This window comes from Diachasma alloeum, unplaced genomic scaffold (genome assembly GCF_001412515.2).
Source record: "Diachasma alloeum isolate Michigan unplaced genomic scaffold, Dall2.0 Dall_scaffold_00711, whole genome shotgun sequence".
Taxonomy (NCBI): Eukaryota; Metazoa; Arthropoda; class Insecta; order Hymenoptera; family Braconidae; genus Diachasma; species Diachasma alloeum.
The window spans coordinates 243,088-261,301 of record NW_021680842.1 but is presented as its reverse complement, the minus strand read 5'-3'; the positions used below and the strand labels follow the sequence as shown (position 1 = coordinate 261,301).

The 18,214-nt window shown below is 34.6% G+C and overlaps 1 protein-coding gene across 1 annotated transcript; it reads right to left on the bottom strand.

The window, feature by feature from the left end:
- Positions 1-6,287: 6,287 nt before the first annotated feature.
- LOC107044329 (mucin-2) lies at positions 6,288-18,098 on the bottom strand. The gene is made up of 5 exons (XM_015266168.1): positions 17,759-18,098; positions 14,855-15,332; positions 12,915-13,709; positions 8,999-10,346; positions 6,288-6,800 (listed from the first exon to the last, which is right to left on the bottom strand). The coding sequence occupies exons 1-5, from the start codon at positions 17,803-17,805 to the stop codon at positions 6,739-6,741; spliced, it is 2,730 nt and encodes a 909-aa protein (XP_015121654.1). The 5' UTR covers positions 17,806-18,098; the 3' UTR covers positions 6,288-6,738.
- Between the last annotated feature and the right edge of the window lie 116 nt (positions 18,099-18,214).

Below are 18,214 nucleotides of genomic sequence, written 5' to 3'. Positions count from 1 at the left end.
TATTCACCAAAAACTCAACCCGGTTTGCCGCTTCGCTACTGATTTATATAAAACATATATGAAACATATAAAATATATAATTTCCAGAATATATATATATATATTTCTTCGTATAGGATGCTTGGAACACTTCTACATCATATTTAATTTTCATCGAAATCAAACAAAAACCGATTGAAATAGTATGGAACGCCCCTACTTTGAGATGTTGGGGCTGACATCACTCGTTATCGAGATGATTTTACTACAACAATATTGAATGGTGTCTATTGATTCTCATCGACCGTGGCCTTTCCTGCCCTCTAAAACACCCGGCTTATCGCCTGCCACTTGTGGTTCTCTTCAGAATTATTGAGATCAACTTAGTTGATTAATCGTGCACTTATAATTCGATAGAGTCGGAAAGGAATCTGGGGGAATCCCCAGTCTCTCATTCAGCCATTACACGATTAAAGTAGTATATAACAGTGTGATTTCTTAAAAACTTCATATATATATTTAAGGATAATCGGGCGAGCTGGGAGTGTTGGAAAAAAAGCAGCCATTTTTTTATTTTTTTTAACGTATTCTTTAAATGATGGAAAAGACGTGTGCAAAGTTTCAGACTGCTGGGGAGCATGGTTAATTTATTATGAATTTTTGAAAAACTAAAACCCAAGGAAAAAATGCAACCAAAGTCATAAAACTTTAGACACATTTAGAACATGTGATCAATGATTTTTTGAGTGAAAAAGATTGTCGCCTAGGAGCATTGTTTATTAATAATAGCGAAGAAAGTACTGAAAATGAAATTTCTGCGCACGCAGCCCAAAAGAGCAACAACGTCACAAGTACCGCTCGGGTGGGGGTAGCGCGGTCAATTTAAACGTCTCTTGAGAGAGAGCGATGAGGCGTTGTTGGAGCTCCCTCGAGCCAGTGGTACCAGCTCCTGGTGAAAAAAAAACTACCGACGATGTTGCCACTTTTTCGCATGGATTAATATTTTTTCATTTATTAAAAAAAAACAATCTGAAAACCATTCAATGCGTGGAACAGATACAAATAGATTTAATTAGCTTCAAAAATAATTTTCACCGGAGATACTCCCTAATATTGCCTGAATTTTGAATCCGAATGGGAAAAATTTTTTTGTTCAGCGATTGGTCTTCTGCAGGAAAATAATAGAAACCCCTCCGCCTCACCTCCAAAATTTCCTCCTCACCCGATTATCCTTAAAGTAGTATATAACAGGTGTGGTTTCTTAGAAACTTCATTTATATATTCAGAAATTTTCTTCTACAGATAAATAAACTGCACTCATGAAGTGTGCATATAGCACACGAAACGTTTGTAAAATTAAAAAATAGGTTTTTTCATTGTTGAAATTCGTTTGGGCCATATTCAGGTCAGCAGCAATTTTTCATTATAAATTTATTAATTGCACTACGTTTCGAATGCTCAAGGCAGTCCTCTTCAGGGGCATAATTTATTCTGGAATGAATGACAAAATAATTTTAAAAGATTGCACAATCACTTGACTATTGTTAAAAAGTAAACTGTGTCCTAATAATCGTAACTTCTTACCAAACATCACAACTAATCAATAAGAAAATCCAACAACTCAAAACCAATGGTCGAGAACCACAATTTCCTTTATAAGTTTATTTATTTTTCACGTTGAAAGTTTTTTTTTACTAATTTGTGGCCGTAAATTGGCTGAAAAGCGTTGTTCAATAAAAAAATTGAAGTAATGGAAAATTTTTAATTGTTAGTTAATAAATGAAATTCCGAATTTTTCTCGCAATAATGTTGTGTCGAAATTATGTAAAAAAATCTTGTGTAATTTTCTTTGAACAAATATATAAATATATTATATTTGTTCATTATTATATTATTGTGAATGCCATTATTATTATCATATGTAGAAAATCAATTAAAAAAATATATAAGATAGTTTGAAAAACTGAAACAATATTTTCATTTTTTTTTTAAGATGAAAATATTTTTTCTAGGATTACCACTCCATCAATGACTCCCCAATTGTTTCTTGTCTTCATTCTCATCTGTATGTAGTCGACTGATCGGTGACTGGGCCTTTTCACTAGCTCCCAGCTTTTAATATCATTTCTTGACGGAAATAACCGCATGATTGCTGCATCTAGAGAGCACCCTCGCGTCGTTGACACAATTCTCGACGTTTTTGATACATGATCATTAAAAATGTGAATAGAAAGATGAAGAGATGAGGAAAGAGACAAGTCAGTTATTGATTTTGAGGTTTTTTAAAATTTTTATTCTTTTTTTATTACAGGAGATTAAAATATTTAAGTTCTTTTTGGATTTTTTTATTTCATTTTTTTTGTTTCTTAATTTTTTTTCTCTTTAGATATAACAGCATTTACAAATATATTTCAATATTTTCACCTAATATCGTGTGTATATACACATCACATATTTTCATTTTCTTATGCAAATCATTTGTTTCGTTTTTATTTGCCGTTTTTATGTACATGACCTACAGCTTTTATTTACTTATGTTCACCAGATTTGATGTTCAACGTAATTTAGTCAGATTTAAACAATTGATATTTGTTATTTTGCATTCTTATGAAAAAAAAGGAGAACAAACGTATAGTACAATTGTAGAAAAAAACTACTTGACTTCTGTTTTTTGAATTGTCACAAATTTCCAACTTATTTACTACAATTTCTAATATCGTGCATTCCCATTCTATTCTTTACTCTCACATTCTCTCACATTTTCCTCATTCCCTTGGTAATTTTTTTTTGAAATTTTTATAAGGGAAAAAATTCACAAAACATTGTAAAACCCAATGAATAATGACAATTGCATAACAATTGAATTAAAACAGTAAAATTGGATCAGAGGATCGTAAGTTATATTGTCTTCTTGGAGCCTCTCGGACGCTTCGCAATACATTTTTCTTACACATTTCAAGGCTGTAACGAAGCTGTGAAGAACAGAATATGAATTCTATCATTTTATACGAATTAATTTACGAATGAGTCAGAAACTCCGGTCGGGAATAGACTTGGAGAAATATTTCTGTGGGATTATGGTAAACATTTCCTACATCTCCTCTGTCCCAATGCATTCGTAAACCAATCCCAAATCAGTACTGAAGCGGTAAAACGATTTAAGGAAAGTTAAAAATAACTTTTTCGTTTTTTCAAGAAAAAATAATTAAAAATACTGTTTTCTGCGTGATTTTTCCTCGGGAATGTGATTTTGTCGATTGAAATTGTGTCCGGTGGTTCGAAATTAGGGATTCAATTTTTTTTTAATCGAAAAGTCAACAAAAATCCCTAATGATTTTTTTTATTAATTAATTTCATTCACTGTGTTTGGATACATGATATCTGTTTTCAGAGGGAGAAATCCTGATAATACAAATGTATAACGAATTTTTTAAATAGTTTTTTGAATATGATCACAAATTTTTGTTTTTTAATTATAAAAAATTCGAGAGAAGATGCAGTTTGAAATTTATTCGTTCATCAAAATTTCTATTAATGTCTCGAGAAAAAAAATTCTTGTCAAAATGTTATGTGTAAAGCTCAGTTATTAATTTTCATACTATACTCATAAAAAATTATAGGATATAATCGATCGATTAAAAATTACGACGTTTTTGGTTGACCAATAAACTTAAACATGTATTGTCATTTTATATTTGTGATATTCAAAAAACTATTTTTTAAAAAATTGAGGATTTTTAAAAATTGATTTTTTGATTCAAAAAAATTTGAATCATCAATTTCAACTCATTGGAGACAAATTTGATCTACAAAATCGGATTCCTGAGGAAAAATCACGTGAAAAATGCTATTTCAATTTTTTTTCTCGAAAAACCAAAAAATTGCTTCTCGGTGTAAACCTCCTCTTAGTTTTCGAGGAATATCTTCTAATCCAAGAGAGATAACGAAATTTTTGTCATAACCTTTTTTGTAGCCCTCAATTTTCCTTACAAAAAAGATTCTTACAAAACTTTTGCTATCTCCCTTAGATTCCGAGATATTCACTAAAAACTGACGAATAATCAAAATCGACTTGAACCGTTTCACCGCTTCACTTCTGAACTGAGTTCTGGGCTCATCTTTGCTCTCACCCCTCCCCTACTAACTTTACTGAGACATAAAAAACAAACGAAAAAAAAAAAACGCGTACTGATTAATAAACAATAAGTAGTCACCAGACTCAACTCAATTTCATGATTCAATAACATCTCACAGAGATCCTTTCAATTGATGACTACAAAAAAAACATAATTTACGTGGGACTAAACATTTCGTTTTCATCAGTAAGTCACTGGTGCCAATGGAAATATATACTCATAAATAATATCAATCATCAACCATTAAAAGGGGATTCACCATGAATCATTTAAAACGTACAGAGTGGAACTCAGAATTAAAAAATATATATATTGCAGCCTTTTTCCCCTTGCTTTTCTGAAATTCTCTATTCATCTAGACTTCAGAAAATTCGTTATGAAAAGGAAAGAATCGCCTGAAAAAATATCAATTCATCTGCCTCGTGCGCCCAATTAAAAAAAAAAGAAACATATAATTTAGCTGCCGCAGAAAAATTCATTGAGTTGGCGTGCAGTTTCAATTAATTTCTCTCATGCAGTGGACTGTCTCTACCTAACAAGCACATTGCACATTTTATGTTTTTCCCATCTCGCTTTTGGATACAATATTTAATTTTTATGGTAATATATAGTTTTGAAATTGTTTTACGTATTTTTCTCCCCCACCGGAGGAAAAGAAAAACTTTTCACACGTCATTTTTACATTTTGTAAAAATTTTTTAGACTCTTTTATTTAGACTTCTGTAGATTCTTCGCTTCTTATTGTTAGATCCAATGCGATTTATTACAACTGGAGAACTACGGCAGCTATTTTGATAGTAGAACACTTATGGTCGTTTTTTCGTCTAATTTACTCAACGAATATTTTTTTTACAGAATCTTCATTTATTTCTGTACTGACGTAGCAAAACGTAATAAGTCGATTTTGGCGAATGTCGAAAAACCTTTCTATAAAAGTTCTTATGAAAAAGGCCCTGTTGTAGGTCAGGAATCAGCAAATTTAATAGAAAAACCTAGCGTTTCTTCTAAAGAATTTTAGAGAATTTCTGTTGGACTTTAGAAGAATTCTACTGAATAGTTATAGTTTTGTTGTTATTGAATAATTATATTCTGTTGAGAATTATGCAACTTTGTTATATCAATATCTATAACCTTTCAGTATATAAAAGTCAAAAGATGTTGATTTTTTGTATAAGTCAAACAAACAAAAAGATAGCAGAAGAAAAAACTTGGAAAATTTATGCTCAAGAATTGCTGTAGAAAATTAGGGACTTGATTATTACCTATGGACTTTTTCCGACTAAATATCTCTTTGAAAAATGACACGAAAAAGTTGCATAATTACAAATTATTCTGAAAATTGTCCTCTTATATGCCACGAATGGAAAAATTGAAGAAAAAAACCCAGCGCTTCCTCGAAAGCATTTTGTAGAATTTCTATTGGAATTTTATAACCATTCTAATGAATAATTATATTTTAGTATAATTTATTATAATTATTATTATAATAAATTATTATTATATTCATTATAATTATATCCCAATTCCATTCAGAACTGCGCATTTTTGCAATATCAATATTTATTAACTTTTTATTATGTAAAAAAGCCAAAAGATATTGATTTTCTTATAATTCATTCCATTGGGATTTTTTATGTGAGAATTCTCAGACATGAATTTTCCAAGTTTTCTTTTCCCGGATTTCGTTGCAAAAAACAAACAAAAAGACAACAGAAAAAATTTGGAAAATTTATGCTCAACAATTGTTATAGAAAAGTGAAAACCTATGATTTTTTTTCTACTAAATATCTCTTTGAAAAATCATACGAAAAAGTTGCAAAATCTCCAAAAAATAAATAGAATTTCTTAAAGAAAGCGGAGGTTTTCTATCAAATTCTGTCATAAGTGATTGAATTCTCATAATCAGTCACCAGAGAGATCAATAAGAAGTGAAATTCCAAAGAGAAATAGGTGCATTTCAGGTCAAACTTTAACCGCCACCTGTTCCAAAGTTATGCTGAACCAAATGTAATAATTCGAATTATTACGTTTCCCACCTCCAATACAGATTCTCTCTGGCCAAGAATTTACTGAGTTCGAGAGAAGCCGATGCTCTTGCTGTCCTGTTACCATTTTTTTTTTCAATTTACAATATTTTATATTTTTTTTTGTTTTTCATTTTCGTAATAAACCTCGAGTACTAATTAATTAATTGAAAAGAGCGATATAAATAAAATGTGATCGAAAAAAAAACGAAAATTACGTAGTAATATTCACGGTATTTCGTACTCTGTACACGACTAATTAATAAATATGTATACATATATTAAATATCATAAATATATCGTATATATGTATAGATATTTTCTAAGATTCATAATAATATTAATAACAATTACAATGAGGGTCATAAATAGTAACTTGTAAAACGTGTACCTGGTAGAGTTAATTGTGATAGATCAGCATTTAAAAAATCTCTCTCGACGATGTATTGTTGATTGTAGGGTATTTCAACGAGTAATTGCAGATAGAGTCTGCAATGCGGCCGATTAGGGTGGAATTTTGATTTAATATCGTGATGTAGTGTTGCCAATGTGGCTTGGGTCGTTGTTATGCTTTTAATCGTCCCATTACGGTTCAGAGATCACTTGTCGTTCGGACAATCACCTGGTTGCTTGGCTGTTGAATAATCTAATCGATATGGCGCTGAAATTAATTGAGAAATTTATTAGATTAAGGCGAGAGCTAATGATCGGTGGAGTGTGTACTCTCAATGATGTCAGGGAAATTTTTGGTAGCGAAGTGGTAAAACGGTTCAAATCAATGTTGACTATTGGCCAGTTTTCAATGAATATCTCGGAATCTAAGGGAGATAGCGAAATTTTTGTTATAACCTTTTTTGTAGAGCCGATTGAGAGCTACAACAAAGGTAATTACGAAAATTTCGCTATCTCCCCTAGATTCGGAAATAATCCTCAAAAACTCAATTGGGAGATAAGTCGACTTATCTCCGTTTACCACTTCACTACTGATTTCATGATAGCTTTATCAATTTTGTGACATTTTTGTGACAGATTCTACGTGACCGTCGTATCCTATCTAAATACCGGAAATAATGTGACAGGGGAGGGCAAGACAAAATGGACTAGACGGGCAAAATAGACCCCTACACTGTTAGAATTTTTTTGAAATTTAAGTAACAAATGCATTTGAATTTTCAATATTCGGAACTTGAATTCAATTTCAGACTCAATTGCTTATGGAATTCCTGATTCATCTTGGAAATTCAATAAAATTAAGTTTTTCATGATGAATGATCATTGAATTTTCAAAGACAATTTGGATTTTCACACCTATCGCGAAAACTAAGCATTACAATCGATTGAATTTTCAAGAGATTAAAAATTCAGAGGAAAAGTTGCCTGAATTTTCACGATTTTCAGTCATTTTCATTGTCGTATAAACCTGAGAAATCAAATTTCATTGAATATTCAAGAAAATTGACTGATTTATCAATAACAAGATCCATGGAAATTCCATATAAATTATTCGTTGTTGGAAATTTCAAGATTTTTTATTTGAAATTTCAAGAGTAATTTTCCAACAGTGTAGAGCATGATTCGACAGCAGAAGATATGACCGTTATGACGGATATTGACCCGTTTTCAATGAATATCTCGGAATCTAAGGGAGATAGCGAAATTTTTGTTATAACCTTTTTTGTAGAGCCGACTGAGAGCTACAACAAAGGTAATTACGAAAATTTCGCTATCTCCCCTAGATTCGTAAATATTTCTCAAAAACTCAACTGGGAGATGAGTCGACTTGAACTGTTTTACCACTTCCCTACTGAATTGTTTATAATCATTCTCATTGCGAAAAGCAATACGACCGATGAGAATCACATGTCCTAATTTATCAACTGTGAACTTTCCCGATTACAATAAATTATTTGCTCATGTTCTAATTGCTATGCTCACTGAATAAGATTTTAATCACAATTACAATTCAATTCCTTCTAGAACACACTTTAGAGTGTGAATTTCTGGAATTCAATGTTTGTCGATACTCTTATGCGTTATTTGTCTCATTTCATTTTTCATTTTTTCCACCAATTGTAAGCTTCCGAATGGATCTGTAGTTCTCACATTTTCTGAAGTGTTCTGGAAAATTCGAGAAATTTTCTCCAAAATTCGAAAAACTTCTCACATTTTGCAGAAAAATCGAGAAATTTCTCGAGTCTCCTAGAAAATTTAAAAGATTTCTCAACTTTTCTAGAAAATTCGTAATCTCACATTTTCTAGAAAAATCGAGAAATGTCTCGAGTCTCCTAGAAAATCCGAGTACTTCCTGAATTTTTCTAAAACATTCGCGAAATTTCCCTATTTTTCTGGGAAATTCGAGGAACTTCTCAAGTTTTTCCGAAAATTCGAACAATTTCTCACAATTTCTAGAAAACCGAGAAATTTCTCGAGTCTTCTAGAAAATTCGAATAATTTCTGGAGTTTTATAGAAAATTCACGAAAATTCGAGAAAATTCTCAAGTTTTTTAAAGAGTCCAAGAGAGTCCTTGAGTTTTCAAGTGAATTCAAAAAACTCCTCAAGTCTCATTGACTTTAACTTATCATAAATAATATTTCCTTCAATGTGATATCATTCATTCATTAAGAAATGAATGAAAAAAACAATAATCATCATCATCATCATATTAATCATTATATCAATGATCCCATTGATCATCATATCAATATGATCACCAATATGATCATATTCTACACCAATTTCAACTAGTTTCACAATGAGGCGCCTCATGTGGCTAGTATGCAATAAATTAATCCTACTACTACAACATTTTCATCATGTTAATCGAAACAGTTTAATTATCTGTGAACCCAGCTGCCCACCTCTCTTCGTAAGATCCTCCATGGTCTGATCCTTGCAGTCCCCAGGATGATGCCCGTTGCTCCCGCAATTATAACACGAGACCTTGTTTTGTTGGACGGTGGCCGTGAACGGTACAACAGGGGCAGGTGGCATGTAACTCTGCTGCGTGGGCGAGGGCACAACGACAGTGACCGTCGAAGGTGGCATAGTGGCAGGTGGTGGAGTGCCACCAGTGCTAGGCGGGGGATAAGGGAACATGATCTCCCCATTGGGCTGAAAGCCGCCAGGATAGCTAGGCCTGTACCCCGAGAAGCTCGGATACATCCCAGTGTTAGGCCTCAACGAGACATGCCCATGTGGAAGGAACGTCATCTGCGAGTGTCCAGAGACCGGAAAAGCTGAGACACAGGGTGCCATGTTGACAGCAGGTGCTCCATTCATCATGTGGCTCTTGTGTCTCATCATGTGGCCCTTCCTGTGTTTAGGTCTCTCACTCATCTGCTGAATATTCGGCATGGCTCCACCCTGGTGCGTCATAATGGAGCCCTGACTGTGCTCCCCAGGATTGTAGCCATCACTGCTGACTGGTGTCGTTGTCGTTGCTGTTGACGTAGTCATCACAGACGCCGGCACAATCCCCTGAGCCCCGAGGGTCGACGACGAGGATATTGTCGCGCCCGGTGTCACCGAGGATGTTGTACTCGTCCCTGTGGACGTCGGAGAGCTCATGACACTCGTCGTTGTGTTGGGATTGATCCAGGGAGCTGCTGGAGGTGTTTCTGGGGGCGATCTGCTGCCTGTGCTGTCTGAACTACTGCTCTGCGAGCCCTGGCGACTGCTGTCGTCCAGTCTCAACGTCTGCAGGTGTGTCAGACAGTAAACGTGCTGAGATGGACATCTGGCGAAACGTGTCTGCATTCCAGAGACTGGAAAACAGGCGTAACAGGGGGTCTGCGTTGGGTAGAGAGTCGGGGGTGGTGTTGTGTACATCTGGGGTATCTGGGTGGGGTCCAGGGGGGGCATTGTGGGGTATCTCCTCATACCTCCGATGGTGTGGTTGTTGTGGTGGTGGTGGTGGTGGAGCATTGGTTGGTAGAGCTCGGGGATCGGTTGGGGGACTGGGGATGGCTTCATGGCACTGGTGTCGTTCAACTGGTCATTTTGTTGGACTACTTCGCTGTCTGGCGGCGGCAGGGGCGAGGGGGGAGGGTGGTGGAGGGGAAGGGAGGAGTCGGGCTTCTTATCGAGGGCTGGGGGCTGGCTCGAGAGACCGTTGGTCGTTTGACTTCTCACGATGTTGCGGAGTTGGCCGACTGCGTTCGGCGTCAGACCGAGGTCCCGCAGGTCCTCGTCACTCAATCTTCTGATCTGGTTTTTGGAAGAGGAATTATGTTAATCGGGTGATGAAAGGAAACTTCCAAAGGGATTCCTTAAAAATTCGGAAAATTTCAGGAATTTTTTAAGGAACTCCTTGACAATTCGGAGGAATCTTTAATTCCAGGAGAATTTCTCGGAATTTCCCGAATTTTTTCGCAACTTTCACGGAGTAATTTCACTGAAATTTACAATTCCCGCGGATTTTTCCATTAAATTGTGGATTTTCAATTACAAAATTCGGTGAAATTTCAATGGAAATGTTGCTTGATACAAATTTCCAACACTCTTACCGCCAATTTCAGTGATAAATTTTTAACAGTTTAAAGCAAAATATCGTATGTGTCAAAACGAGTGAAGTAATTCTATTGTGTGAAATAAGTCATTTTGGCGAGGAAATACTCTGTCGCTGCTAAAGTCTGCTAACAATTCCGAGAGGAAGCACTAGAAATGTTCTTTGCAGAATAAAAAAAAATTAAAATAATCGCTCCTAATTTTTTTCTGTAACCGCTCATCACCGAGACATTTTGGCCACGAACGATATGAATTATGTAAACTTGAACTGTTTACCACCTCTCTCCTGCATTTGAATTATTAATTCCATGCAAAAAACACTCTCTGTGAATATGGATGCAAGATTTTAAGCTCCTTAAATTCATAATTATTCTGTTCGTAAGATGCTCAAGCAACTTCGGGTGCTCATGAATTGATTTTCATGATTAATTCGGGGGAACAGTGAAAAACAAAAGACGAGTTCAAGATTCTCATCCACATTATTTCGTCAAGATGTCTGAAACTAGAGGGCCTCAGGAATTCTATACAAATCATTCTATTGAGATATTTCTACAGAAATTCCTCAACCCAAATTTTCCAAGTTTTTTGTCTGATTCTTTCATAAGTGGAGAATAAAAAATCAGTGAAAAAAACTTGGAAAATTTATGTCGAAGAATTTATGTAGAAAATGTCTCACAAGAAAGATTAAATTCTTCTGATTTTTTCAATAAAACCGTTTTTTCTCGAATTTTTTTTGAAAAAAGGCGCAGAAAGCTGCAGAATTTTTCGAAAGAATTTCAATAGAAATTCAATAGAATTTTCAAGCGAATTCACTAGTTTTTTCTTTCAAATTTATTCATGCGTGCACGATTTGAGTCAAATATTTCGCAGAAGAGTAATTCATGTTTGAAACTTTAGTATGTCCAAACGAAACAATTTCTATATGAGCAGATCCACGCCAAATTACCAGACCAAAGAATTCGATGCTGAAAATTTTCGTCTCATTTTGTTTCAGACAAAATGTCTATTAGACAGAAATTAAAAAAAAAAGTTGAAAAATATTGATAATTGAGGCAGTTATGATTTTTTGAAAATTTGGAGTTGTTTTCAATGATATCTGTTTGTTCTAAATTGACCCCAATATCTCTATCAAATCACCCTTTGGCACACTCAAAGAACATGAAAAACCCTTCAAAATGAGACATCACACACAACATTATCTTCAGTTTGGCGAGGTTTATACCAGAAAACGTTTTTTTCTCAATCGTTAATTACTCAAAAATCTAATTTTTAAGAAATCTGAAAAAAAAATTAGAAAGAGTACTTTTGCAAGAAGAGTGATGGAATAATTTTAAAAATACAATTTTTGAAAATTATAAACATATTCTGTAAATAATTCATAAACAATCAATTTTTCATCATATAAATCGTTTGTCTGGACTCGTAAAAAATTGATTCATGTTCAGAATTTTACTAGAAACAGATTTTATACTTAAAAAAAAATTTTTTTCGAAAGTTTAAACAATTTAAATTATTTATTTATAAATGAATTTCTAAAAAAATAATAATTCTGTGCAAAATGTAATCTGAGTGAAGCTGAATTTTCATGATTTTTTTCAAATTTTTCTTACGCAATTTAATTGACAAATGTAATGATTGAAAATAATTATGATACTTGGATATCCGTAAGGATATCTAAATACTTCGGCGATTTTTTTTGTAAAATGCTTTTCTATTTTTGTAACCGAACATCAGAGCTTTCATTTGAGCCCCACTTGACCCTAAGTTTCCGGACATTTTACAATGATTTTACTCGATATTGAACTGTTAAAAAACATTTTAAAAATCTAAAAAAAAATGAGAAAATTTACTTTTGCAAGAAGAGCGATGGAATAATTTTAAAAATACAATTTTAAAAAATTATAAACATTTTCTGTAAATAATTCATAAACAATCAATTTTCCATCATATAAATCACTTGTTTGGACTCGTAAAAAATGTATTCATGTTCAGAATTTTACTAAAAACCGATTTTATGCCTAAAAAGATAAATTTTCCGATAGTTTAAATTTCAATTATTTATTTATAATCAATAAATGTCTGAAAAAATAATAATTCAGTGCAAAATCTAATTAGAATGAAGCTGAATATTCATGATTTCCTTCAAATTGTTCTCACGCAATTTAATAAACAAATTTAATAATTGAAAATGTATGAATCTGCAGTGTGATCTGTACCAAACTATAAAAAATACTCAGATATCCTCAATCACTATAAAAAAACCATTACCTCTTCACGAGAATAATTAGGAAGATTCCCCTTGAAATTCGGCAGATCCTTTCCGCTTTCCCTGACAGAGTCCCCAGAGACAGAGGGTCGCAACCGTGGAGGTGGTGGTTGTTTACTAGCCTTATTATCAATACTACTTGCTGTAGCAACATTGACACTATCACTGCTGTTGTGCCTCGAGTAAGTCATGGAGGACTCTCTCGTGGGTACCCTCTGACTAGGAGCACTCCTGTTGGACCCCAAATGTCCCCCACTGTTTCCCGAGTTCGAGACGACATTTGATTGACTGCTGGACGACGAAGTGGCCATTGGGCTCGGCATCTGTGGACTCGAAATGTCCTTTCTCTCCTCAAAAGTCCACCTCTGAGCATTGGTATTATTCCTCCTGCTCATGGGGGAGTTACTTCGACTCGGAGATCTCGATTGTGACGGTGAGGACTGTCTGGAGACCATCGGGGACGTCGGATACCCTGGTATCTCGCCAGGATACATCATTTGATTCATTGGAGTCATCATCACAGTCTGATTTTGCCAGGGAGCCATTGGACTCACTGCTGAGGGAAAACCTAGGGGCAAATACTGGGGAGTCGATGCTCCCATCGACATTTGATCACTGCCCGGAGGCATACAAAGCCCTGGAGGTGGCATTGTTATTCCAGGAGGCACTCCACCCATCATTGGTGGCCTCATCTGAACGTCTGGCAGATACTGTTGCAGGGGAGATGGAGGCATCACACAATTTGCTGGCATTTCAACACCTCCCTCCAGGCGATCGTTGGGTGCTATACTTGGTGCCTGAATCAAACGAAATATTTTGGTAGCATGAATATTAAGGCACACGTGTATTATCTTTCGAACGTGATCTTGATTTTTTTTACGTTGATAATTCAGTAGCGAAGTGGTCAAACGGTTCAAGTCGACTTAGCTCTTAGCTGAGTTTTCGAAGAATATCTCAAAATCTAAAGGAGATAGCGAAATTTTCGTGAATATCTTTTTTGAAGCTCTTAATGTGCTCTACCGAAAAGGTCATCACAAAAATTTTACTGTCTGCCTTGGATTGCGAGATATTCATTGAAAACTCATGAGTAGTCAAAATCGACTTCAACCGTTTGACCACTTCGCTACTGAATTTGATGTATTCTCCAATCGATGTAAAGTTTTACATAGTTCTGGAGTCTCCAAAAATTGTATTGTATGATTGTACAATTTAAAAAATGTAAAAAAACTGGATATTTTCAGTGTTGTTAGATAATGTTTGAAAATGAACATGATAGGGAGGAAATTGCAAATTAATAATTTACTGTATCTAGTGGCTGTCAAACCGTTAGTTGCCATGATAAATTATCCATTTACAATTTCCTGTCTATCTGACTTACTTCCTAACGCTTATTAAAAACTTTGTTTTTTAATGTTGTTTTTTTCTCCTTTTTGTAATTGTACAATTATAATTTTCAAAGATTCTTGCGTGATGTGAAATCCACTGGGAATTATGATATATTTTAGATTATGAAGATGGAAAACCAATCGAGATGACGTCGAAAGATAATTCATATGGGCTTTAAGACCCCTGTGTATTATCGTTCGAACGTAATTTTGTTTTATTTTTATTTTGATAATGTGAAATATTCTCCAATTAACATTCAGTTTTACGTAGTCCTGGAGTCTCTAAAAATTATGATTGTACAATTGGACATTCTCAATGAGCGTTTTTAGATAATATTGGGAAATAAACACGTGAGAAAATTGCAAATTAATAACTTACTGAATCTAATGGCTGTCAAACCGTTAGTTGCCATGATAAATTATCCATTTACAATTTCCTCTCTATCTGACTTATTTCGCAATCTTTACTGAAAACACTTTGAAAATGTGCAGTTTTTATTTCTATTTTTTTTTAATTAATAGGTTAATTTGTTATAATTAGTATCTATCAAACTCACTGGTTCTCGAGGATTCAATCGAGTCTCCTCCTTCTGCAATTTCTCAAGGATATCCCCAACCCTCTTCTTCTGCTCAAAACCGAAGGAAGGATGATAGTGTGCCATCGTGTAGAGCAGCAGGAGCTCCTCCAGTGGCTGTTCATCCTTCTGCTCCTGGTTCAATGTGGTCCCACTCAGTATGCTATCGATCTCCTGATCATCCAGACTACCCAGAATCTTGTAAAGAATTTCAGCACACGAGTAATTGCAGCCGTGCAACAGTGAAATGTACAGCACGAGTTTCCGCCTCGTTCTCGTATCACCAACACCCAGTGTTGACAATTCATTGACATCAGATGCATTATTAGCGTGATGCTCGGTATCACGCAAATCATTGTAATCTCTCTTTCCTCTGTCCTCAACGTATGTCCCCAAGTACCGCACTTCAAACGGTAAACACATGTTGAGCAGACTGCACATTACATCAATACGGTTATAACTGAAAATTAAGAAAATTTATTCAAATTAGTCGAGATATTGTATTCAACTGTGCATGATAATTTATAGAATTTTCATTAGCTGTTGAAAGTGTTGAGTGTATCAGTGTTAATGTAAAGGCATTAGAATATTGAGAGATGAAATCGTAGAAAAGAATGAATTTCAGAATTGTAGACATCGAATTTTGAGAATATCTCTGGAACTAGTAGATTTAGAGGAAAATGTCAAGGACTTCTTTGTCAATTTGATGATCTTTGGGACATTATTCTTCAATGAGTTTTCGTACTCGTCACGTCTTTCTTGTATTCCATGAAATTTCCGCGAATTACTCTCAAATCCTTCCTTTCAGATTTACTGATTAATTCCTGAATCTGTATTTTTGTTCGGGCTAATCTTCTCATGGATATTGGTGACTGATTTATGTCATTGTGCTCGTAATCCTCAACATTTCACAGCGATTCATGTAATGATGCTGCGAATAAATTTACTGAGGATTTGGGATTTACGGAATGGTTAACTATCGAAAATTAAAAGTGAGAATTATGATTATCCCAAAAGAGGTAGAAGAGTTGTGCATAATTTATATACTTTTCATTTGTTGTTGAACATGTTGAGTGCATCAGTATAAATGCGAAGGTATTTGCATATTGAGAAGCTGGGGAATGATGGGAGGAGAGAGTATGGACGAATTTCCTTGATGAAATGGAAAAGAATGAATTTTAGAATTGTAGACATCGAATTTTACGAATATCTCTGGAATTAGTAGATTTAGAGGAAAATGTCAAGAACGTCTTTGTCAATTTGATGATCTTTAGGACATTATTCTTCAATGAGTTTTCGTACTCGTCACGTTTTTCTTGTATTCCATGAAATTTCCGCGAATTACTCTAAAATCCTTCCTTTCAGATTTACTGATTAATTCCTGAATCTGCATTTTTGTTCGGGCTAATCTTCTCATGGATATTGGTGACTGATTTATGTCATTGTGCTCGTAATCCTCAACATTTCACAGCGATTCATGTAATGATGCTGCGAATAAATTTACTGAGGATTTGGGATTTACGGAATGGTTAACTATCGAAAATTAAAATAGAGAATTATGATTATCCCAAAAGAGGTATAAGAGTTGTGCATAATTTATATACTTTTCATTAGTTGTTGAACATGTTGAGTGCATCAGTATAAATGCGAAGGTATTTGCATATTGAGAGACTAGGGAATGATGGGAGGAGAGAGTATGGACGAATTTCCTTGATGAAATGGAAAAGAATGAATTTTAGAATTGTAGACATCGAATTTTACGAATATCTCTGGAATTAGTAGATTTAGAGGAAAATGTGAAAGACTTCTTTGCCAATTCGATGATCTTTGGGGAATTCTTCCTCAATTATTTTTTGTAACTATAATAATTCCTTGCATTCTTGTCAAGAAGATCACAATATTGTATTCAATAATGTATGAGGAATGTTTTTATCTTCTCCGAATTATTCTTCAATGAGTTTTTGTATTCGTCACATCTTTCTTGTATTCTATAAAATGTTCTCAAATTATTGGGAAATCCTTTTTCTCAGATTTATTCCTGAATCTGCATATGTTTGTTGAGGACTGATCTTCTATTTTTACGATTGATTTATGTCATTGTGCCCATACTTCTCAACATTTTATGGAAATTTATGGAATGATTATCGAATTGACTCTCGAGAATTGGGAGAATTGGGGATTCATTCAGAAATAATAATTTCTGACTGAATCTTCTGAGCTATTCTCCCAACTTAACTACTGACTTATGTCATTGTATTCATAATCTCCGACATTCCATCGAGATTTATGTAATGATTATTGGAATGGCTCTCAGGAATTAGGAGTGAGGATGGTGGAGATGATTGAGTCAGGGGATGCACAGGAGTCGTGAATGCGAATCTAAGTATACAGATGAAAAATTAAGAAATAATATGAGAAGGGAGTATGAATGAAAGTTGCCTGAGTAAAATGATAGAAAAAAACAAGACGTATTTTAGTAAATAGGATAAATCTAGCAATTTCTTGCAGTTTATGACAATTTTCTTTATACTCCACAACATTCCCCACAAGGATGTTACCTCACAAATTACTCTAAACCCCTTCCTCTCGCATTCATTCAGAAATAATAACTTCTGAATGAATCTTCTGAGCTATTCTCCCAACTTAACTACTGACTTATGTCATTGTATTCATAATCTCCGACATTCCATCGAGATTTATGTAATGATTATTGGAATGGCTCTCAGGAATTAGGAGTGAGGATGGTGGAGATGATTGAGTCAGGGGATGCACAGGAGTCGTGAAAATGAATCTAGCTGTGCAGGTGAAAAATTACTCACGATGTAAAGGGAACGAGGGGGTGTATATATACCTCACTTACGGAGCAATCCCATATGCAATAATTACCTGGACAGATTCCGAAACCATGATTCCACGTTCTCCTTACACACCATTGCCAGACAACATTGATACCACTTGGGGTGAAATAAGCGCCGATGCGGGACAACTTTGGCGCCTCGACAAATGCTCGTAAAATTGGTGTATCGCTTAATATGTATGTGTTGTCTTAACTTTTGATGAACGATAAATCATGAGTATTCCAATGTTAGTGGTATTGAGACTTATCTTTGGACGTATTGTATTATTCGGTGGCTTGTGACGCTCGTTTTTTGGTGAATTTATTGTGAAATTTCGGTTATATTCACGGGAAAATTGTTACTGTCCCTTTATGGACCCACACGACATGGAGAAAATGTACAGGACAATGAGCACATAGTAATGAGAGTTTGGGAAGGTGGTGGAGTTTACTGGGAGGGGATTGCACGGCTCCCAATGGGAATTGATTGGATGGCGACCCCTTTC

Coding starts and splice junctions, on each gene's coding strand:
- LOC107044329 (XM_015266168.1), bottom strand. CDS start 17,805: ATGGTGTGTAAGGAGAACGTGGAATCATGGTTTCGGAATCTGTCCAG. Junction 10,347..12,914: donor CTAATTATTCTCGTGAAGAG/GTAATGGTTTTT, acceptor TCCAAAAACCAG/ATCAGAAGATTGAGTGACGA. Junction 6,801..8,998: donor GGAGGATCTTACGAAGAGAG/GTGGGCAGCTGG, acceptor AATTAATTTCAG/CGCCATATCGATTAGATTAT.